General features: G+C 49.1%; 1 protein-coding gene across 1 annotated transcript in view; it reads right to left on the reverse strand.

Annotated features, from left to right (window-relative positions):
• The window catches only part of NEGR1 (neuronal growth regulator 1), a 169,595-nt gene that overhangs the window by 35,444 nt on the left and 110,844 nt on the right, over nucleotides 1-23,307 (reverse strand). The window contains exon 5 of the mRNA XM_030455185.1: nucleotides 3,856-3,976. Within this exon, the coding sequence (XP_030311045.1) occupies nucleotides 3,856-3,976 (121 nt within the window). The remainder of the gene's footprint in view (nucleotides 1-3,855; nucleotides 3,977-23,307) is intronic.

The following is a 23,307-nucleotide window of genomic DNA, read 5'->3' on the forward strand; positions in this document are numbered from 1 at the left end:
CCTTTTTTTTCTTCTTTTTTCTCCAATTAGTTTTTTCCAGCCCTATTGGGTAGCACGGGGGCAGAACAGCACGTGGGTAAGTCTGGCAGAGTGGGGTTTTTCCCCAGACTCCGGGGTGGCCCATGTCCTTCACCCCTCCAGCTGGAGGCAAGGAGGATGAGGCAGCCAGAGCTGTGCTAGGTAGGCAGGATTGTGCCCTGTTCCCCTTCCAAACCGCTCTGGGCAACAGCTCAGCAGTGAGGGCAGTGGTGCCCCAGCAGCACCAAGCTGGGCAGCAAGCAGGGACTGCAGGGCAGGGCAGAGCCAAACCCTGCTCTGAGCTCCCCAGCCCTGACTCCTCAGCCCTGGGCAGCTCTGCTGGGGCTCCCACTGCTCTGCTGGGGTAACCAGCCAGGCTCACAGCAGGTAAACCATGGCTGGCCAAGCAGTGAGGTGGGAACCATGTCATTAAATACTAGCTGATTACTCCTCATTCCTTTGGTTTCACTTAAAGAGCAGAGTTATGGATTAAATATATGATTTTTGTTGGCTATGTTGAAAGATATCATCATCTGTCGTGGGAATGAATGCAATTTTTCAGCATGCATTTAAGACTGGAAGCCTGTCATTAATTGCACCTGTGGGCTGACTGCTTCTCCTGGTTACACCAGTGCCTTTCTCCCCAGTTCAGCAGGAATGGGGGTTTCCTTTCCCTGCACAGCCCCTGGTGCTGTAAGGGGCTCTGCTCTGTACAGCCCATCCTTGAGAGGGGCTGTGGTACATCCCATGGGCACACAGGATTTGGTGAGAAACATTAAAAAAGGGATTGAAATGCCTGGTTGGGGCTGACTCTGGGGGGGTGGGGTGGTTAGACCTGGAAATGGTGTAACTGGCAGGGGAGAGCTGTGCACACCTAAAGCCATGGCAGGGCACCCCAGAGTCAGCACTGCTTGGCACAGACTCTGCAGTACTGAGGGTTCCATTTGCAGCTGTACAAAGCAGATGTTTTGGGGTGACCCAGTGCCCTGTGCTGCTCTGGGTGGCTCAGCCCAGCCCTGCCTTGGTCACCTCTCTGGGTGTCACCCCTGAGGCTGTCAGGACATGTTGAGCTGCCTGCAGCCCCCCTCACCTCCCTGCCCTGTACCACTGCCACGGGCACTCGGCTCCTTTTGACTCCAGAGATGATGCCTGCACAGCCAACACAGCTCCTGCACCACTGCCAGCCCCAGGGCTTCCTCCCTTTGCTGTCAGGTTTGAATATCTCCATGCTATTATCATATATTAAGCCATGATAATGGCCTTTGTTATTTCAAAACCTAAGTCCTGTTTGCTTTGTCGAGGATGAATATTTTTAGAAAGGTGACTTTTGTGGGATTCATCCCTGTGGCTGTTTCAGGCCTGAGATCTAATTTCTGTAAAACCTATGGCACAAGTCAGGAGCAGCCCAGCCCAGCCCAGCCCCCTCCTCTCCACAGGGACCCACTGAGCAGCTTTACAAGCCACACACTTTTGTCATTTTAAGATGCTTTTACTAACTTTTCCTCCAAATTTCCAGTCCACTCCCAGCTCAGGGTACCCTCAGCCCTGGCTCTGCACAGCCCCCCAGGGTTACAAGGATGCTCTTTGGACAGACAAGGTACAGAATGGCCTAGAACCTGCTCAGCCTGGCTCAGAACCCTGCAGCCCCCCTGGCTTGGGCAGGGACCCCCACAGCACAGTGTGCTTGGGAAAGCTGCCCCAGAGCAACCCCTGGGGGCTGGGCCACTGGGTTGAGGACCAGGAGCTGCTTTTCTGGTTAGGTGGAAGGGCTGCTCCACAATGAGCTGATCCCCCAGGCCAGAAAACCAGGGGTTGGGATTTACACATTTATCAGAGCAACAACAGTGCAGTTTGCAGAGCCAAGGGGCTTGTTCCAGCCACAGAACAGACCCTCAGGGTTTCCAGTCTAACACCAACTGTCCCTTTATGCAATGATTTGTCCAGATTCATTATTTTAAAAAAAAGTCCCAATCCAAGACTAACCAACAAAAGGGATGATCTCTGTTCTGTCAGCAGAGGGTACAGCAGGGTGTGCACTCCCTGCATGCACATGTATGGAGTCTTGGAGCAGGATCCTGCAGGATTCATGCAGATTCCACTCTGAACACCCCTGGGAGCCCACTGGTTGCAGTTTGGCATTAAAACAGGGACTGAGTGTCCAGGGCTCGTTCTGTGCTGGCTTTCCATCAGCCAGAGGGAATGGGACATCCTGCAGGGAACACCCAGGTGTATGTCTCTGCCTCTTCCCTGCAAGGGGGGGAGGATCTGAGACCCCCAGCACCTTTGCAGTCATCTGTCTCACACATTTGGCAATAGCAGCTTAACAGAAAAGGAGGGACTGTTAAATTTGAGCAGTAACACCACAGGGCAGGACACTTCCAGCTGATTAGAGCAAGCCACGGGGGACACCAACTGAACCAAAACACCAAAGCACAACTTCAGTGTCCTGAAATGCTCTGCTTAGCCTCTCTGGCTGCTGCTGTGGCCCTGGATGCATTCAGGAGGAAAGGAATTGGTCAATGTTATGAATAGAAAAGTGATTATTGCACTGGAAATGGCTAATTGAAGCCTGAGTGCTAAAACCTGTGCCACGACACTTTCTACATAAAACATATTTCTGCTGCAGCTGCCCCCAGACACGTGTACAACATCATGTGCATCTTTGGAAATAGGATGCTGATGGATTTTGCCAACGGAATGAAAAAAAAAAGAAAAAAAATTGCTGTTATATATAGTCAAGATCGATTAGATTGTTTGGGAGAATGCTTTAGGGCATGGTCAAAGGGCAGTAGTTATGAGGGCTCTGAAAGCTCTGGAAGGAAGATGAGCAGCTAATGCTCCTAAAGGGGAGCAGCTGGCCAGGGAGGAATGAGCTGCCAGATGGCTCTCTGTGAAAAATGGTCATTAATATTCTTGTGTCAGCTCCCAGGTTTAATGGGATGTTCAAGCTGAGAAACCCAGCACTTGGGAGCAAGGAAATTCCAGAGGCTGGAAGGTGTGTATGGACACACTATGTGGGAACATCCACTGCACAGAACCAAGCTCTTGGATATGCTAAAGCTGTAAAACTACATTGCCTATCCAAAAAGAAGAATGTCTGCCTGTTCAAGGAGCAGCTTTTTAAAATGAAGATGACTGAGAGGTGCCTGTTACCCCTGATGGCCTGAACGTGCTGCTGGCTGCAAGCAGAGCAAACCACAGGGGTGGGTTTTGGGGATGCTGTGATGTGCAGCAGCTCTGCTGGAGCCTGTGGGATATAAACCTGTGGTCCAGACCACTGTTCCCCAGACGGGTGAAAATTCCCACAGACTGAGGTTTGGTTGAATGTCATGAACCAACCTTCCCAGCCCCAAAACCCTCAGCAGGAAACCTATGTAAATGGACTTTAAAAAACCCCCACCAAGCAGCCCTTTTAGTAGACTTTTTAGTGCCTTTCTGGCTATTACACTGCAAAGGCTGTAATTACTAAAGCCCATTTAAATGTTAGGCTCATTATTGGAATGATGGCTCTCACAGCCCAGCCACACACAGCCTGATGGTGCCTCAGCTTTGACCACAGAACCTACCACCACGAGAAGACTGAGAAACTCCCCCAGAAGCCATGCCAGAGGGCTGTGGGCAGCCCATACCTCCCAGAAGCCACCAGTTAAAGCTCAGCATTCATTCCTGGCTGCCTGCTGGGCTTAGGTCACTCTCCCACCGTCCCCCACAGCAGGACAGCAGCCCAAGGGGAGCCCAAGGTTTAGCACTGTCCTCAGCAGAGTTGGGTTGATGGTTGGACTCAATGGTCTTAAAGGTCTTTTCCAACCCAAATGGTTTCCATGCTTCTGTACTTACTTCCTCTCTCCTTTGTACCACTCAAAGACCGGGGCAGGAACTCCTGCACCTTCGCACCGTATCAGTCCGTTCCCTCCAAGCATCACACCGCTGGATTTAAGTTCCTGAATTGTGGGGGCAACTGAAAAAAAAGAATTGTAAAATGGACATTGGCATCTGGACAGGCAGATCGTTCAACGCCGCTTCTCCTCGGGGCCCTCAGCCTGCTGCAGGGTTTCCAGCCTGAGTCCTGTTCAGCCACGGCTCCTTCCAGCACTGTGAGAATGATCCCACCAGCAGCCTGACACATACACATGGATTGGGTGTCTGCTGGTCTGAGACATGAAGAAGCACCAAACCCATACTCAAAAAAGCCTATTTGCCAACTCAGCTACTCAGTGTGTGTGACTCTGGGTGTTAGGGCCCTACAAGATGCATCTGAAACCTGGGAATTGGTGAAAAGCTCAGAAGGCTCAGCCCTGGGGCTGGCTCAGAGGTCACAGGTCCCACCAGGAGATCCCCCGGGGAGGAGGGGGAGGGCAGGGGACAAAGGGAACCTGGCCAGCACCTCACCTGCACTGTGTCTCCTGCCAGTGCCTGATGAAGCCACAGGCTCAGATGGCCTTTGGGATCTTGCTTTGCACATGAAAAGAACAAACTTACCTTCATAATTACCAGCCAGACATAAGCACTCCATAGCAGCTGGGCCAGTATTACACTGGGTATCCAGTGGTTTCAGTGATTTTTATAAAAATAAACATTGTAAATAGCATTAAGCATTTCCACCTTAGAACTGCAGACACCAATACAGATAAAAAGCCATTGTCAGTTCTTCCACTTGCCAGCAAAAGGCAACTATAAACTGAAAACAAACCACAACAAATTCCCCTGGGAAGAGCTCATCAAAGGGATGGTTGAACAACCACTGCCTTCTCCCTGGAATTCCTTCTACGTTTTCTGTTCTTAAACAGTAATTTATGTGCATCATAAAAATGCTATAAAAGCCCAAACACAGAACTTCTAAATACAAATCTGTTTATTATTTCCCCAAGCAGTCTTCCAGCTGTTGCTTTAAGGTGGTTCCGTGCAGGTGAAATGCTCCTTCCACCATCCTGCCTCCACGTCAAGAGATGCTTCACCTCGCATGGGATTGCCCCAGAACTGCTCCTCCCTCACCTCCTGCCCTGACTCAGACAGACAGACAGACAGACAGGGAGCAGTGTCCCACAACTGGCATCACCATCCCTCTGCCCCATCATCACAGCAATCCAAACCACAGCTTCATTAACTTTCAACCAGGAACATGAAGGTTACAGTGGGTAACAAACACAACCAGTTGGCACCACTGCACTGGAAAAACTTTGTGTTACTCCATGAAAATAAGAGGGACAAAGCAAGAGTCCCCCCCGGGGACACAGCAGGGTGTGCAGCCAAGACTTTTAAAAAGTGGCTTTGAATGAGCCTGAGACACAAAGAGCTGGAGCCAGTTCCATTTGCTCTCTGCTCCAACAGCACCCAGGGGCACCAGCAGCTACTCAGAGCACAGCAAAGCCCGTGGATATTAATACTTCTACTAATTGTGCAGCTACTGAATAATCTGATGAATCATATGATGCCTTTTCAGGCAGAAGCCCCAGGCACTGTGCTCCCAGTGCAGCTGGGAAGGGGATGCTGGCCGGATCCCAGCTACAAATCACAATCCCAGGCTTTGCTGCCTGGTGAGGCAGAGTTTTGTTTGGAAAATACTAAAAAAAAACCTTCTTAAAAGGAAGTTTTCTTAGGTCTCCCTTTCAGCTTCTGTTTGTTAAGAACAAAAATCAATACTCTCTGCTGTAGGAAATCCCCAGCTCATGCTGAGAGGCAAACCCACACTGCAGGCAGCTTAGGGTCACCTTTCTCTTCGATTTTTCATTGTCAGGTTATTTTCTTGTTTTTAGTACAAAAAGAGACACAAAGGAACATTTCTGGGCCTGGGATTAGTAATGTGCTGAGCCGAAAATCCCCCGGGCCCTCCTGTTCCCATTGGTGTGGAAGACTGAGCAGCTCCAGCTGCAATTACAGCCCCAAATCCCTGCTGCTGCCCAGGGCTGCCTCGGGAAGGGAGGAGACAAACACGTGTGCTCCTTGCACCTCCACTAGTTCATATCATTTTAAAAAATGTTTTTCCACCTAGTCAGCAAAGGCTGGTTTGGGAGGAGACATTTTAAACTGATAAGTCAGGCTGCAGCCCTGTGCTGCTGGAGCTGTGGGGCTCTTCTCTTTAAACCATTTTGAGGTCTTAGCACCCAGAACTCTGTACTGCTCTACACACACCCCAGCTGGGCAGAGGAAAGCTCACCAGGCTCACTTCAGCTCTGACATCCCAATTCCCTGATAAATGTTGGCTTCTGGTGAAGCACTTCCCAACAGCAGAGCTGTGCAAGGATGGCCAAAGCTCCCAGGAGAGGAGAGGATGGGGGATAACAACCTCCCCCAGGCTGGGGCTGCTGAGGAGAGATTGGGGAGGGCTAGAACGAAGGTACAGAAAATAACATCAGTTTGCCTCCCACACAGCACCCCAAGAAGTTGGAAAACTCCTGGAGCAGATGGGACAATGGTTCCTTCCCCCACACTGGGACTCTGCATATCCCAGCACTGACCACAAGGGCCTGGAGGGATGGGATGAGGGGGAAGGGTTTGGAGCTGCAAGAGGGGAGATGGAGAGGAGCTGGGAGGGAGAAATTCTGTGCTGTGAGGGTGCTGAGCTCCTGGGTGCCCAGGTTGCCCCCAGAAGCTGTGGCTGCCCCATCCCTGGCAGTGTTGAAGGTTGGATGGGGCTTGGAGCCCCCTGGGCTGGGGGAGGTGTCCCTGACCATGGCAGGGGGGGCACTGGGGGAGCTTCAGCCCAAAGCAGTCTGGGGTTCTATAATTTCAATTCTGCTCCATCCCAAAGGCAATCAGGTGTCCTCCAACCCCCCTGGCAGGCTCCCTGCAAGGCCTGGAGCCCCCCCAGCATCACTGCCCCCGTTGCAAGAGGTAAATCCTGCACATCCCCCCTGCAGGGCTGCTGAGGGATCAATGGCCAGGATAAATATGGGATAGATGCTGCCCATCTAGGAAAACGTTTCCATTCAGGAGTTTAATAACGAGGACTTAGGCTATTACAGAAAATCGTTTGGTGTCATTAGTGATGCAGTCCTGCCCTGCTGATGGATCAGAGAGATGCAGAAGTCCTGAGCAGGCAAGAAACTGAGCAAGGGATAACTACAGATGGACACAAGCTTGGAGGCCTGATGAAAGTATAAAAAGGTAAAAAGAGAGAACAGCTGCAATACATTTAAAATAAACTAATTACAGCTGGGAAAAAAAAAAAAGGAGAAGTTTTGGTTAAAGATTCAGCACAGGAGAATGAGAGGCTGGAGGGAGGCATGGGAAAGGCAAGGCTCCAGCAGCCCCTCCACAGCCCCCAGCAGGCTCTGCCCTCCCCAGGGGAGGTGGGAAGGGGTCCCAGAGGGGCTGCAGGGGCTTTGGGCTGCTTTGTTGTAAATAACAATAATAATAACAACAACAATAACAACAGCCACTACCACTACACAGGGGAGCAAAAAGTAACAACTGGACTCAAAGGTGCAGAGTGAATCCCTTTCTCCTGACAGAGGAAGGGGGTGATAGCACAGGGAGACCCCACAGGGGGAGATCTCAGAGAAAAATCAGAAGATGCTGCAGGAAAATGCAGCAGTGATGCTAAAAAAGAAAACCTGCTGTCAGATTAATAATTTTAAGTGTATTTGCTCTTTTTTTATACCTCCTAAATAACAGTTACATAAAATACAAGAGGAGCCCACCCCATGATTATCCCTATGCCAGCAGCACTGCCTCACGTTGGCTCCTTGCTCAATCCTCTCCCATGGCACATCCCTGTGGAGCTCAGCACTTAAAGTAAATGCTTCATTTCTGACTTGAAAATAAATTACTGCAACTTACTTAATATCAGTTTCTGAAAGACATGTGAAGTGCTTCGCTGGGAAAGGCTCTTTCCAGTGGGTGCTCCTGGGCTCAGCTGGGGGTTTGCTCATCTCATGTCTGTCCCTGCACGATGTGGCTCAGGAGGTAAAGCAGCTCCTGACCCAAAATACACATTTATTATCCCCACCAGAGGGATGTGATGGGGAGGTGCTGAACGAGGAGGACAGAACCCAGCAGGATGCAGGATGCCAGAGTTGGGTGTCCTGGGGTTTGGTTCATTTCACGGGAGTCACAGAAGCAACAAATGGTTTGGGTTGGAAGGGACCTTAAATCTCCCCCAGTGCCCCCCCTGCCATGGTCAGGGACACCTCCCCCAGCCCAGGGTGCTCCAAGCCCCATCCAACCTTCAACACTGCCAGGGATGGGGCAGCCACAGCTTCTGGGGGCAACCAGGGGCTCAGCACCCTCACTAAGAAACCTTTGGCCAGAATCTGGTTTAAATGTCCCCTCTCTCAGCCTGAAATCACCCCCCTTGCCCAGCAGGGACCCTCTGCCCCACTTGGCACCATCAGGAGCTGGGGTGCTGGTGGTCACTGCTGCAAGTCCAGCCAGCTCCTGTGCTCCTTACTGAGGGTGCCAGAGCAGCCCCACACACCATCAGGATTGAGGTGAGGGCTGTGCCAGCCCTGGGGACCTGCAGGAGCTCTCAGGATGGAGCAGCACCTCAAGCAACCTCCAGTGCTGGTGCTGAGCTCTCCCTGCACTCCACCTCTCCCTGCTGTGTCAAGGAGAAGGGTGGGACCCCAATCCCTCCCTCTGCTCCCTGCTCCTCCCATCCCACCAGCCCGGGGGGCCTGAGGCAGGAATTCTGTGCAGGAATACCCGAGTTCTCCTACTTGTGTTCCAGCCATCAGAGCAGCACTGCTGGGAGCAGGGGCTGCTGCCCAGAGACTGTCACTGTCACTGTCACTGTCACTGTCACTGCTGCTCCCTGGCTGCTCAAACCAGAGACCGAGCACACAAAAACCTCCAGCTACAACAGGTTTCATCTTTTAACATTTTAATGAGCTTCGGGACTTTTATGCATATTAGTTATGTTGCCCTAATTACTCATTATAATTCTAATGTGCATTTTATATTTAATTACAATGCTTATAAAGATTTGGTATGGATAGTAAATTATTATAACTAGCATGTGCATAATGATTGTGGAGCTGAATTTATTAACTTTTACACTAGCATTCAGGGCTGGCAACTTCCAATTTCACCTCTGTGATTACCCATATTGTCTGATTAAGCTAACATTTTTGCGGCATTAATTGTAAATGTCAAAAAAGTCTTTTATTTCCCCAGTTTTCATCAGACTTTAATTTGGCATCCTCACGTAGCTCTTTGTTAGCAAAATTGCTCTCCAGTGTGTAAAGATAAAGACTTTCAGGTAAGAGAACAGGTTTTCTGAGATCTGTTTTCTGCCTCAGAAAAACAGACACCAGCAATATTAAAATGTATTTTTAGATATTAATCCACCCCCACACAAAGGGTTTTACCCATACAGCAACTCAGCTTTAGAAGTCAAACGGTGCTACTTGTACTTTACACAATTAAGATGCTCTTCCAACAGCCCAGTTTGTTTCATTTTTCTAACTTGCTCAGAGCAGCAACCCCACCTATTCCCAAATTAAAGAGGTGGTTTAATAACCACCTCTTCACATCAGAAACTTCTCCAGTGCGTGGCAACACTGGAGATGAGCCTTCAACAACCACTGGGCTGAACAACTAATGAGCTTGGGTTTTCCCCTCTCTTCTTGATGATTTATTGAAAACAAAACAAACCAAAACAGCCTGAATTCAGTGGGATCTTGAGGGGGACACACACATAAATTTTACATGCAGACACCCGAGGTCTCAGTCAGAATGCAGCTCAGCTCCTGCTTTTCTGGATGTAACCCAGCATCTCCCTTCTGCTTTCCCTTCCCCAGTCAGGATTTGTCTTTATAAACCAGAAACCTTTAACCAGTGATGAATTAAGCAGTGGTGTGAACACCTCACACTGCCCATCAAAACCTGAGCGGATTCACAGCCTTCCCTGTGTGTAATTCACTGAATTTCCCAAACAAATCCTGCCTCTCCCCCAGCTGCACCTGATGGGTTGGGATGTACCAGCCCAGCACAGCCCCTGCCTGCTGGGCAGTTGCTGTTTTGGAATATAAAACCTGAGAGGAAAGCTGAAAATCTACAAGTAATGGTTACGTGGGAGGAAGAAAAAAAAAGCATAAAATACAGCAGCAACACAAAATAATACTTAAAAATAATAGTCTAGCAGACAGAAATTCCTCACAATGTGTTTTACAAGTGTTTGAGTGACAGGGAAGAAGAGGAATAAGCTTCATAAAATCAGTGGAGCAAACAAGAGCCCTGGAGGGAGCAGGGTAAGGAAGGGCTGGCAGGGCACCAGCAGTTGGCTCGTTGTCCATCAGGTGCTACCTTACTGCTTCATCTGAGTCATCCACCCCTTTTCCAACATAATTCTGACCTCATTCCCAAGAAGGAAGCTCTGCAGGGGTATTTTTATTCCTGATAAAGGAGCTGCTCCAGCCCAGGAACACAAACCCTCCTCTGGAGCAGCTCGTGGTGCAGGTGAGAGCAGCCATGGGCCACCTCCAGCACCCACCCCACGTTGGGCTCCCTGGGCTCCTCCTGTGTGACACAGACAGAGCCACATCACACCCTCTGCAGCCTCTTCAGACCTGGATGGAAGCAGCTTGGGGGGGATGCTCCTTCTCACCCTAACTTTTTGCAGAGGGCCTTGTCCTGTTTGATGGAACAAACCCTGCCCCCACCCAGGAATTAAGGGTATGAAGAACAACCTGGGCAGGGACCTGAAAACACCCAACAGGGCTGGGGGAGGACCCCAGGTGAGGAGCAGCCCCATAGCTGCCTTTGGCATCATGCTCACCCTTTCTGCAGGAGTGACTGAAACCTGGATGAAGACAGATGGAGCACTCCCTGCATTTACATACAAGACTTGTTGGTAATTTAGAAGGAGCAGATGCACGGAACATAAAGAGGGAGAGAAATGTTCAGTGTTTGGCATCGTTTGATAGGGTGGAGTTGGTTTTAATCATTCATGGGGCAGTGCAGCTTGATTCAGATTCAACTGAAGTTTTTATGAGGACTTCAGTGGGCTCTGAGAGATGCAAGGAGAGAGAATCTCACAGTTTGCAGAACAAAACAATAAAAGTTAAACCCCACACACACAACTTGAAAGAGCCCCAGTGTAACACAGAGAGCTCTTGTCACATAATCCCTCCTTTGTGCTCCAGCTCTTTCCCTGCTGTAATCTAAAGGAAAAGTTGTCATCCATGCTTGCTCATCAGCAAAGGATGGCCCAGAAGCTGTCATTACCAGAGTCACCAGGCTGGACTTTGATGTCTCCTGGCATAAAGGGTGGTATGGGCAGGACCCAGCAGAACCACTGAAGGGGTCTATCAGAGGAGGGCTGAAAACTGCCTGTGTCCCAGGAGACAGCCTGCAGGAGGGGCAGAGCCTATTGCTGGGCTCTGGGTGCCCCTAGGAGCTTTGTGCTGAAGGGCAGGGCAGGTCTCCTGGGCTAGCAATGGGGCAGGGAGCAGGACAGATGAGGAGAACTTGACTCCAAGCCAGGTTCCTGCTGGAGATGTCAGTGTCCATGTGCAGGAGCATGGGAACACCTCTGGGCAGTGCTGGAGGACCCAAGCTGGCCTGGGAAGGGATGCTTCCCTGTGGGACAGGGGCACCAGCATGGCAGGACATGGGGGGAAGGAGGATGAGGGGCTGCCATGTGAGTGGGCATCCCACCACAACTAGGGGCCAGCAAACCTCCCACCCTCAGCAGCTCCTGCTGGAAAAGCTTCTGCAGCCTTACCAGACCCTCACGCTCCACTGCAGCTCCTGCACCCTGCAGTTTATTCAGACGTGTGTGTGTGGAGCTGAAAGGGGAAAAAATGAGTATCAGCATCCCCAAGGGGCACTGAGGAAGGGGGAGGAGGAAAGGGGAAGCTTTCCTATGTCTGATGCCAACCCAGAAGGAAGAGTTGGCCGGCAGCCTGGGTGCGAACAAACACGCCAGCGTTTGCTGGGCTATTTCTCTCCCTCTAAGGAAGATAAAAGCAATGGACTTCAACAAATTCCAGGAATTACTGAGTAGATCTTTTGGCAGCAAAGCTGAGGAGAAAGTGAATTAAAGCAAGCTGGTAGTTTTCCAAAGGAAGAAAGTTTGAGACAGAAATGTAAGGCTTCTGGGAGTAGGTCAGAAACACGGCCAGGGGGACCTGGGCACATCCAGGAGGACAAAGCAGCAGAGCAGAGGAGGCAGGCAGGGCTGGGAGGATCCATGCCATACCTACACCAGCAGCATCACAGGAAAAAGGGACCCTGCTGCTCCCCAGACCATGGGGACACTGGTGGGGGTCAGTCTCTGGACCCCCACCCCACTGAAAACTCAGCAGGATAGTTCCAAAACCTGAACACAGAGCCAGAGCAAAGCCAGAACCCACAGCCCTAGCAAGGAGCCTTTTGAGGACCCTTTTCTATTATAATTGTGTACCCTCACCAGGGGTATTTGTTCTCACCAATGTGCACCTGCAAGTGCCAGATGTCCAAAGCTCAGGAGCACCACCACAGGACATCCTCTGCCTCCCCCAGAGACCAGTGGGCAGCAGTGAGACATCCCCTGTGTTGCTGATGGATCCGTGGGAGCTGCTGCCCTCCTCAGGTTATCTCCCAGACACAAACACGTTTTGTCCCAGTTCCAACACGTGTTGGGGACAGGAGACATGCCAGGTGACTGACAATCCCCTCCCAGCAACAGGGCTGCATCCAAGGGCTCAGAAAGGATGGTTCCATCATCCTTTGCCTTCTGTAGATCTTTGATGAAGTTTATTGTCCTCATCTGCTGATCTGAGGCAGCCACTAGCTTACAGGAGGCTGTTCCCTACCTGCTGGAGCTTTGCCTGCTCCTGGGGCTGGCAGGTGACCACCCTTCCCTTCTGCTGAGCAGGGAAGGCAGAGGGCTGGGAGGAGAGGCTCAGCAGGCACCAAACCCCTGCTCTGGGGGCAATCGTGTGGTCCCAGCTGACACTTCAGTAGTTCAGAAAAGCAGAAGGGATGGGGATTAGAGGAGCTGGAAGAGCTGATTTACTGGGGATGCAGCACATCACTAGACAGACAAGCCAGCAGGAAAAAGGAATCATCTCTTCCCCATCTCCTCTAGGGGTGAGGCAGGCAATAATCAACCAAAATTGCAGCAAGGGAGCTTTAGGTCTGGGGAGCTATTGCTGGAAGAGATTGCTAAAGGAGACTGTCAAGGTGCTCTTCCTTTTTTTTTTTTTTTTTTTTTTTTAATTTTTTATTTTATTTTATTTTAAAAGAAAAGGTTGACAAATTGAATACCACCATCTGCATCATCAGCCCAACTCCTCCATTCCTTCTCTGGGTAGAAATTTTGTGATCTCAAAGATCCTGAGATTATTAAGCATCAGAACAGTTCCTATAGCAGCACATCCCTTGACTCACTCCTGTAGCTACTGGTGTTGTGTCTAAGGTTAGATGTCATTTTATAACAGAATGAGGAAAAAAAAAGAATTTATGCTCTTTGCAGCTTCAAGAGTAATGAAATCTCCAGGCTCCTGCTCAGCTCCAAGAACAAGGTAAGTACTGAAACTGGATGTGGATTTCAAAAAAACAATTCAAAAGACAGAAGTAGAACTTTTTTGCAGAAAACTTAAGCTCATACACTTTGGATCTGATTTGCTATATTCTAGATACATAACAAAGCAGCTAGGTGTACTCACCAAAATGATAATTCTAAGGACAGAACTCATTACTACTGTATAATAAATGGAAGCATAAGTCAGAGTTAGCACTGAACAGATTGTTTGGGGTTGCAAAGACAGCAGCTGTCACAGCTTGACAGCTTTCTTGTTAGTGAATCAGCTTTACTGACAGTCTTTTTGATTGAAAACCACTGTTCACTGACAGTGTGTTATAGCTGATATACATATGTAGCTCAGGAAGAATGAGAAAGAGCCACAGAAGGGCTAGAAGCTATTGCTCTATATTAAAAAGAAGTGAAGTTTACATAAAGGGCTTCTTGGTGTCCCGTCCCTCCCCAGCAATCAGAGCAGATGTAAGGTGATGGGAACAGGACCATCTCCCCTGATGGGTGACAAGTACAGGCAGAGGCAGGCCCATGGGGGTGGTTCTAGCTGAAGGCAGCAAAGCCACAGAAATAGCTGGTTGCTTTCAAACACTCTCAGGGAAAGTTGGTTTAATTGAAAACAAAGTTTAGAAATAAAATGATGGAAATAAAAGTCAGGGCAACCCTGTCAGGGGCTTCCCAGACCCCCTGCTGGAGTCTAAAAAGAGGGATCTGTGGGAGTAGATACATCCATACCACGTCAAAACAGAACCTGCTCACTCTGAGTCACATTTTGATTTCTGACAAGCCCACCTGTGTCACTGGTTTGGACTGGCAGCTCCGTGGGACTGGGAGCCTTGGCTCTGCCTGCCACAGCACACTAAATACCTGTGCCACCAAAACCTGTGGTAGAGGAGGGAAGAGATGGAAGCAAATGAGTCTCCAGGGTCTCTCCCTCTTCCCCCACCTGTATTTATTTGTAAGATTGTCCACAGAAAGCAATTTCTTCCTGTCTGGTGCTATTTCAGCAGATAAAAGCCAATGAACCGGGTACAGTGGATGTCACCTCCTATTCCAACATCATTACTTAAAACAGGGCACACCCGGTGCTGGGCTGGGGAAAACCAAAGCTAGAAAAATAAGAGTCATTTACAAACACCAGACATGCCCAGGGCTTTGCAGTTTGTTCCTGACCATCATTTAATAGTCTGATTTCCAAAGAATGCCACGTGCTCCTCAAGAAGAGGCAACAGATCCTGGCAAACCAGCGCCTGGATGCAGCCTGACTTTGCAGAGGGAGTCTGGGGCTTCCCCACTGAAACACTGAACTGCTGCATTGAAGGATAATTCCTGATTAGCTTTTCTCCTGGAGAGTCTCTGTTGTCATTAACAATTCCAGGTGCCAAAGCAGGGAGCACCTGAACTTTGGGACATTTGCTATTGAACAGACTTTAGTTCTAAATATGCCGGAGATGGTGCATTTGGAAGGGAAGTTTTCTGAGTTGTCAACTGAATTTTTCAGTCTAGAAATGACTGTTGTGATCTCTGTGCAGAGTGTGCAACAGGCAGCAAGGCAACCAAAGCCACATGGCCCTTAACATCACTTGCCTTTGGTCTGTGGCACCTAGCACAGCCGTGCCCGCGAGGCAACGGAGATCCCATGGCAAGAGCTGCTGCCTGCTCCACAGCTCCAGAAAAGGTCACAGCAGCCTCAAAATAGTTTGTTTTCATTTGAGAAGAGGCAGAAAACATGAAGAGAAACAGCTTTATGAATTATAATGCCTGAAGAACGATGCTGGCAATTCTTCTTTCTTTTGTGTCAACAGCACAGCTTTGTTTTCAAGTAGCAAAGCAGAAATAGGGCTTCTGGAAGCTCCCCGAGCTCAGCTCTCGTTCCTACACCACACACTTGCTAATACCAGCCAAATTGCAGAAGTTATTAAAACCTAATTTAGCAATCCCACCAGGGGACAAACAAGTTGTAGCAATATCATTACAGCCTTAGCCAGGACTGGATGTCTGACTGAGGTGCTGAGCACAGCCCGGGCAGGAGCCAGCGGGGCCGTCACGGCGCGGTGCCACAGCCCTGCCCGGGCACCCACCACTCACACTAAGGGGCTCTCTTGGCACAACCATTTCAAAGCAGCAACAACTGCTGCTGGGAAAAGAAAAGTTGAAAAAACTAAACAAATAAATGGGGGAATCGAGAGTTTTGCAAGGCTGACACAGAGTTCAGACTTGCCAGTTCATGGCCCCCGTTAGTGTCACCAGCGGCACTCAGAACCCCTTTAGATTGTCACCTCAGAGGCACCATGTGTGCAAGGGAGAGGGAAGGATAAGTCTTAGGCCAGCACCACAAGGAAGAGGACAATTACCAGGAGAAATATTGCTTTACAACATGTTGACTATTATGAGAAATATTTTAAGTAATTGTTTTGCTTGAAGAGCAATCTGGGCAAGTGAACGCTCCTGGAAGCTGAAGAGCTCTCCATTAATTTTGGCTCCAGTTTGGAGCTGAGCACAGCCTGCTGTATACTTCAAATTGCTTCTTGAAATGCAGAAGCTCTTTAGAGATGAGTCAGCTTCTATTAAGACTTCAATTGCCCTGTGCTGTGTTCAGCTGGTGTTTAAAGTGGGATCACCTGGAGGCTGAGGAGCAGGGAGGAGGCTCCAGGCAGGACTGCCTGCCCAGAAGGAATGCTTCTTCATTAATTCTTATTTTTTGTTTTCACCCCACTAATTCATGACCTAGTCCCCACTCTCACCAAGGGCCAGAGCCTTTACCTGGTTCCTTTACAACAACCATCAACACCACCTCCATGAGAATTCCTGTTTGTATTAAGGAGCACTTTGTGGATGCTCCAGGATTTGTTACAGCCCAGTCTCCCAGAAGTGCATAAACACAATGAACACCATTTACTGCTACACCATAATTAAACAATATGTAGACCTGTAACTACTGGCTGAGTGTAAATACATTGCAAATTGGTACAGTTATTTTTATTTCAAGGACTCATCTTCCTGGAGACAAGGAACAGAGATTGCTTTCAAATGGGTAATCATGGCAGTCCTCAGAATTAACCACTGCAGCAAAGACAAATAATCAGCACTCACAGGCTTCTGGAGCAATAAATTCCACATTTGAATAATAGAAACAACCTTTTAATAGCAGGGCCAGGCACGCTGCTTCCTAAGAAAACAGCACTGGAAAAGGCACATGGATTAATAGCTCTGCACCTCCTCAATGTGGTTCACAGACTGGTGCTGGGGACACCCTTCAGGTAGTGAAGGGAGAACCTGAGGGGGTTTTTTTGTGTCTTAAGCCCATCATTTGCCTTTGCAGCCAGAAGCTGGGTCCCTGTGGCAGCAAGGCTGGTGTTACCCTGGTGCAGCATCTCCTCTTCCACTTGGAGGGGCCAAGCTGTGTCCTTGTCCTGCATCCCCACGTGCCACTGGTGAGGCTGAGGCCTTTGTGGAGAGAAGGGGCAGCTCACTGCCCAGCCTGCTCTCCTTACACCCCTGGCAAACACAGCCTGCAGCCCTCCATACCCCCAAAGTACCCCAAAAAGCACTTGGAGGAAAAGAAGATAATGCTGCTACTACTAAGAATAATAAAGAAATCAATTGGCAGAGTTAGGCAGAGATTTTCTTTAAGAAGCTGAAAAATGTCCTCCTAATCTGCTGGAGGGATACCTGCAGTACTAATACTCTAAGTTCTTCTGATACAAAAAATTGTTTCATGTTGCCAAAGCCCTTGATTATGTGCTGTGGCAGCAGAATGCCATCTACATGAAGGAGCATTATAATCACTTTTGTCACACCTCAACACGAGCCACATGCTTTCCAGAAACCTGCAGGAACTGTGCAGCAGTTTGCAGAACCTAACAGTAAACTATTACACAGCAGAAAGAAATCAATGTTCATTTAGGAGCCAAATTACACTCGAGCCAGAAACCTCAACTATATTGTTTTAATCTGACTCCTGAAATGGTAATAAAGATACCTGAGGGACATAAAATGGCCTTACTTTCATAAGAAGCTTCTTTCCCCACCAGAGAGGAGAAATACATTCTCACTGAATCAACAATACTCTCTTTATTTTGCACTGGTTACACCAGAGATACTGTGCTGGCAGCTCCTGGTCTGGATGGCTGCCCCCAAACCCAAACTCTGCTGTTATTGACTTAAACCTCCATCATCAGCAGAGATGAATCTCCTTTAGCAAAAGAGGGTGGCTTTGTGTTCTCCTGTACTTGCCCCACCAATACAGAAGCTAATTACAGACAATGTCTCCACCCCCAGGTGATCACTGCAGGAGAGATGTCCTCTCCAGCACACCTCTGGAGGCCTTCCCACATCTATTTCCTTCAAGTAGCAGCTGAGACACAAAAGTGATAAATACTGATCTGGAACCTCTGCCCAACACAGAGAATTTCTTATTTTGAGCTAGATTAACATGTAACAATAGCAGAAAACAAAGGCACGAGCCCCACTGATCCACTAAGAGACTCGAGTATGAAGCAGCAGTCAGATTCCCAGGAATCCCCAGTGCCATTTAGAAGCCAAAATCCCATTTTTTAGAGGTAGCCTGAGAATGGAGGAAAACGTGTTCCAGAGAAGGCACCAAAACCACACTCCGGAGTGCTTTTAGCTTCTCAGATGTAATTCTGGTCCTTCAACAGGGGATTGCAAAGTTCTGCCTTCCCAGGCTCCACACAGACATGGACCACTCCAACCAGTCAGGGGGAACTGGGACAGGAAACACATACTGATCAGAGCAGCTTCAAGTGTGAGTCTCCTCCAGCTGGAGGATAAGCAGCCACTGCACCACCACGAGAAGGTCTCTGTGTTCCATGGTCAGATATGAACACAGGACTTCAGCTCATGTGGTACAGCCCAGGCTGGCTGAAGGTGCTGGGTACATAACTGGGTACAGGAAAGCTGAACTGGTCAGTGCAGTGTTTGTGTTGGTTTAGGGAAAAACAAAACAAAACCACATTATGGATCAAAATACATTTCTGTAAACTCCAACAAAATTATTCCTGCTCTCCTAAAGCAAATGCTGACCACAGCCTCCAAATTCAGTCAGGGATACAGGCATGAATCTGTGTATCTTTAACTATTAAGAATTAAAAGACTCAGATATATTTATTTATGCTTAACAGAAGCCTCCCCTATCTTACACCAGAAACTGTGGAAACTGAAACTGAGAATTGCTCTGAGTTACTCTATACCCAAGCCAAGGAGGACTGAGACCTTCTGAGAATATTTGGGCTTTGCCTTTTTATTTCATAACCATTCACCCTGATGGAGGAAAATTTTCCATGCTGAATCCACATAAAAAAAAACCCTTGCCAAGGAAGTGTTTCTCATAGGTCAGCAACAGCTCACAGCAGGACCCTTCCTGGGAACAGCAAGTCCCAGGAACCTGTCCAGGCATCAGGAGCCCCAGCACACACCCTGTCCTGTAACAGTGCTCCCAGGAGGTGGGAGCTTACAGAGATAACTGGGTTAGAGGGGCTCGTACAGTACGTCTGAATTCAAAGTGAAATCAGAATATTATGCATAATATTATGCAAAGCACCATAGCAACAGTCAGGCAGGCTTCTAAGAAATGCTAATGAGCTAAGCTGTGCTGCCAAAACCCTAACCTGTCCATGGAAAAACTAGGAGCACAGCACTTAAAATTCATAAAAGAAACTCACACATTCCTCCTGTTAAAAAAAAACACCAAAAACCAACAAACCAAAACCCACAGCATAAACCATCTCAACTCATCAGGGCAGTAAGAAGGGGGCACACACCATCCCTTCAGCAGACACCTGGGAACCACCTGGCTGCTCCTGGGAAGCCCAGCCCTTTGGTCCCGCCAAACACAAAATGCCACAGATCCAATAACCACAGCTTAGTGACTTCTATTTGAAACACAATTAAACAATTCTTTTTCCTGTTAAAACAGGGCAATAACAACGCAGCAATACTTAAGTGCACCAAACTGATAGGCATCCAAAAATATACCATCAGTTTATGTAACTGTCAAAAAAGAGCTGGGTGAAGGAAATGCAGAGCCAGGATGTTAGTCCTGAGGTGTGGGCAGCTTCCCCCAGCCCTTCTTGGAAAAGGAGAAAGCAACAGGAGCCAGGGAATGACAGCCCAGGCCATTATTGCCAATCCTCATAAAAAAGCTGTTCAAGCAATCAAAGATGTGAAAGCATCTGGAAGATAACAAGAAGATGAACAATTGCCAATGGGTTTGTAAAGAACAGCCTGTGCTGGGTCATCACTTCCTGCAGGGAATGGCAGTGGATGCCACAGCTGCACTGAGCAGGCATTCAGCTTGGCTCAGAGCTGCCCTCAGAGATTGCTTTGGGTTGGAAGGGTCCTTAAAGCTCCTCCAGTGCCCCCCCTGCCATGGTCAGGGACACCTCCCCCAGCCCAGGTGCTCCAAGCCCCATCCAACCTTCAACACTGCCAGGGATGGGGCAGCCACAGCTTCTGGGGGCAACCTGGGCACCCAGGGGCTCAGCACACTCACAGCACAGAATTTCTCCCTCCCATCTCCTCTGTCTCACTTTAAAGCCATTTCCCTCATCCCATCCCTTCATCCCAAGTCCCTCCCCAGCTTTCCTGGAGCCCCTTCAGGCACTGGAAGGTGCTCTAAGGTCTCCCCATTGCAGCCTTTTCTTCGGGCTGAACACCCCCAACTCTCTCCCCATGGCTCCAGAGCTGCTCCAGCCCTCCCAGCAGCTCCTCACATGGGCAGACATTGCCTGGAAGGTTGTGCCCATTTCTCATGGCTCTGCTGTCCTCTCTGCTCAGCTGGACATCACTCCCGAGCCTGCTGCTGGGGGGTTCCATTAATGCCATTATCAAAGGTGAGATCCCTGAGGCAACCCTGAGGAATGGAAGACAGCACCAAAGAGCAACAGAACTGCTGCAGGCACAAGGCAGCAGCACCGCCTTCAAAGCACCCTCTGCCACAACAGCTACTTGGGGTCCTGGCTCAGGGATGAGCCCCATCCCCTCTCCTGTCCTGCCAGGAAGAGGCCAGGGCAGCCAAAGTCCCCAGCCCAACCCCACCAGAGCTCCTGCTGCCCTTCCTCAGCTCAGGAACAGCCACTGCCACCTCCCCAGGAAGTGCCAAGGAATTTGGCCTTCAGCTTGCAGCAGGATGGGCTCATAACTGGTGAAATTAAATTAGTGTCTTTTAATTGCAATGAATAGCTTTGTTCCTACCCAAAGTTGCCAGATCTGAATTCAGACAAGTCTGCAAGATCCAGAGTTGCTGGAGGTAGAGAAAACCAGACCCTTGGTGCACATCAAGTGAAGAAAGGAATTCTGCAGCACAGCTCTGCTTTACAAGTCCACACTTCCCATTTATTCAGCTGACAGGTTTGCATTTAAACAAATGAATGCCAGTTTGCTGTGCACACACATCACAGTCCTCATCTCCACACCCCTGGAGGTTCTCCCATCCAGGAGCAGCTCCCAGTGCGGCTCAGCAGGGCAGGATGAAGGCAGAGGAGAGCTGGAGAGGCTGCAGTCCCACAGGCACAGCTCCAGACCAGCTTGCAGATGACATATTAAAGCCCTGCTAATCCAGACTGGTTCACTCAAAGTGGGGTTCAATATAATCATCTATAAACCAGTATTTGCTTTATAAAGTGTAATGGAAAATCCTCATAAGATTTCCTTGTGAAATGAAATTGGATTAGAAGTTATCTATTTTAACTTGCTCTGGTACAGCATTCCTGCTGCAGAAACCACAATTTATTTCTTCCCCCACCTCCTCACAGACTCAGGCAGACAAATGCACCACAGATTCTCAGGCCACTGTTTTTAAAAGGCAAATTATGGGGAACAGATGTGTATTAAGTAGAAAATGCAGATTATGCAATAAGAAGCAGTATAAAGAAAAAAAAAAAAAACAAAAAAAACCCCAAGCCCTGTAAAGTCATTAGAGTTGTAATTTATGTGCTATACAGAAGCTGCTTGTTTATGTATGGTTGGAAGGTGCCCAGCCAAGAAACTTGAAATTCAGAAAGTAATTTAAACCTGGTAATTTTCCTGTACATGCTTGGGTGACTGAGCAGCCCCTACACGAGATGAATATCCATATTCAGAATTGTGCTGATAGCCCCCTAACTGCTCAGGGCTCATTGATACATTCTATTAACTGGGCACAATAAAAACCTTGATTTATTCTGCAGTTATCAGGTCTGCAGTAAAGAATGTTCCTGTTAATAACAGGGAAACAGCACTGAAAATGGGCAGGAAGTGGCAGTTTGGGATTGGATCCTCATCACTCCCTGTGCATGGGATGGGGTGGGATGGAGGAACACCCAGGTGGAGCAGGGATTCCCCAGCCTTGGGGGTGAGGAGATGCTCACCCACAGCAGCACACAGCTCTGCACACCCCCTGGGGACCCAGAGGCACAAAGCCACAGACATCACATCCCTGGTGAGCACTTTGTGGGGCTGAAGGAGCAGGGCTAGGACTCCTGGCCATGGCTTCACTGAGCTGTGAGCAGATGGACCAAGCCATGCAGGACATCCCTCAGCAGAAGGACTGAGGAGCACCAGGGGGGCAGGAGAGGTGGAGGCTGTGGAGCTGGTGCCCAGGGGCAGGGCCTCACCACAGGAGCTAAATCACCTCAGAAACCAGAGAAATAAACAAATGGGTTTTGGGGGGTTTTTTGGGGGGGGAGGAGGGCTGGAAGGAGAAAGCCCTGCTCCTCACTAGCTCCTTAGGCAAACAGATATTTTCTTAAAAGAAGAAACAGGACTGAAGAACATTTGACAACAGAAACTCTGCCCAGCCCAGGGTAAGAAAAGGCCCTGATGGCATCTGCTGTTATTCTGTATTTCTCGTTAAGATCTTTCCAGATTTAAAACTTTAAAATAGATTTGACAGACATTCCTCCTAACGAGTGACAAGCAGACAAGCCACAGCTCTCCTAAATGAAACGTTTAGCTTTGACTGATGGAAAGCCAGCCTGCCAGGCCAGCTCAACAGGCAGCAAACGGGCAGAACTCTGCTGGTTTGGGCACACGCAACACCCCTTTTTGAACAGGGCTGCCCAAACTGAGGTGCTGGGACAGAAAGCCCACCCCAGCAGCATCAGCCAGCTCCATCACCAATGCCAAGAGCCACTTTTCTGCATGGTCAGAAGGGATGAGCATCAGCAGCAGGGAGCAGATGTTCTGAGTGCTGCTGCACTGTGCTCATCTGGCCAGGGGACAATGTACCAAGCCAAGAGAAGTGCATTAGCAATTAGCTGACTACCACTAATCATCCACGTGTGCAAACCATTTCATGCTGTAGCCAAGATGCTAGTTTTACACCACTTGATTTTTATTCCCCCCTCCGTTTTCCTCTACTTTTAAGAGGCATTAAAAAAAAAAATTAAAATACTCCACATGTTCCCAGTGCAGGCTTGAAAGCTTGCTGGGATCTGGCACAATTCCACCTCCATCCACACTACAGCCAAGCACACTTCCAGATTGGCCTTGGTAGAGAAAGATCCACTTGGACACTTTATTCAAGTGTTCTCTGAGTCACAGAATCATACAACCCCAGGTCAGAAAGCACCTCAAGGGTCACCTGGGCCAACCACTCTTGGCCAAAGCTCCATCTAGACCAGACAGCCCAGCAGCCTGTCCAGTGACATGGGCTGGAGACCTCAGAAACCCCTGGTCAGAAAAGGTGCTAAGGCAATTCCCAAAGCAGGAACATTTACAAACCAAACTGATCCCTGAGTCAGAAGCACCTTCCCAGTGGCAAAGCCCTGAGGGGCAGAGCAGCCAGGCCCAGGTAAAGGGCCACCTCGATGGTCCCCGAGATGGCTGCA

Source organism: Calypte anna, chromosome 8 (genome assembly GCF_003957555.1).
Source record: "Calypte anna isolate BGI_N300 chromosome 8, bCalAnn1_v1.p, whole genome shotgun sequence".
NCBI lineage: Eukaryota > Metazoa > Chordata > Aves > Apodiformes > Trochilidae > Calypte > Calypte anna.